The 957-nt window shown below is 67.4% G+C and overlaps 1 protein-coding gene across 1 annotated transcript in view; it reads left to right on the forward strand.

Moving 5' to 3' along the window:
• The window catches only part of SPOCK2 (sparc/osteonectin, cwcv and kazal-like domains proteoglycan (testican) 2), a gene marked incomplete at its 3' end in the record, with an annotated part of 1140 nt that extends 464 nt beyond the window's left edge, over window positions 1–676 (forward strand). The window contains exons 2-4 of the mRNA XM_009895782.1: window positions 52–169; window positions 237–359; window positions 458–676. Coding sequence (XP_009894084.1) covers window positions 52–169; window positions 237–359; window positions 458–676 — 460 coding nt within the window. The remainder of the gene's footprint in view (window positions 1–51; window positions 170–236; window positions 360–457) is intronic.
• Between the last annotated feature and the right edge of the window lie 281 nt (window positions 677–957).

Genomic DNA, 957 nt, shown 5'->3' on the forward strand with positions numbered 1-957 from the left:
CCGGTGTCACCCCCCCACGCACACTGCCAACGTCCCGCTGCCGCCCCGCAGTGCAAGCTGGAGCAGCAGGCGTGCCTGGCCAGCAAGCAGCTGACGGTGCGGTGCGAGGGGCAGTGCCCCTGCCCGACCCCGCACAGCCCCACCGGTGACACCAAGCAAGGTGAGCGGGATGGGAGGCACTGGGGGATGATGTCCCTGAGCACTGCCCAACCTGACGCCACTCCTCCGGACACCCCCAGAACCGTGCACCGGGCAGGACCTGGCCGACCTGGGTGACCGCCTGCGCGACTGGTTCCAGCTCCTGCGGGAGAACGCCAAGCAGAACGGCTCCAGTGGTCTCCCCGCCAACCCCACCACCGGTACGTGTCCCCACCATGCACAGAGGGGACACGGGGTGCTCTCCCCCAAGGTAGGGGGGGACACACTGGGTAGCCACGGGCCTCGTCCTGCCCCACAGCGCTGGAGAGGAGCGTGGCGGCCAGCTGCAAGGAGGCGGTGGGATGGATGTTCGCCCGGCTGGACACGAGCGGGGATCTGTTCCTGGAGGCGGCCGAGCTGGCCGCCATCAACCTGGACAAGTACGAGGTGTGCATCCGCGCCTTCTTCAACTCCTGCGACACCTCCAAGGACGGCCGCGTCTCTGCTCCCGAGTGGTGCTTCTGCTTCTGGAGGGAAAGTGCGTCGCGCCGGGGCTGGGAGGGGTTGTGCACTGTGGGGTCGGGGGGATGCATGTCATGGGGAGGCACGTGCATTGTGCTGGTGGGGGGATGCATGCCGTGGGGTCGGGGTGATGCATGTCATGGGGAATCTATGCTGTGGGATTGGGGTGGGGTGGGGAGATGTTCACCATGGGAGGATGTACACCGTGGGGTCTGGTGGGAGGGGGATGCACGCCATGGAGTTGGAGGGATGCACATCATTGGGGTGGGGATGCCATGGGATTGGGGGGGGAGGGGG

The sequence above is a fragment of the Charadrius vociferus genome, unplaced genomic scaffold, assembly GCF_000708025.1.
Source record: "Charadrius vociferus isolate BGI_N301 unplaced genomic scaffold, ASM70802v2 scaffold1452, whole genome shotgun sequence".
Classification (NCBI taxonomy): Eukaryota; Metazoa; Chordata; class Aves; order Charadriiformes; family Charadriidae; genus Charadrius; species Charadrius vociferus.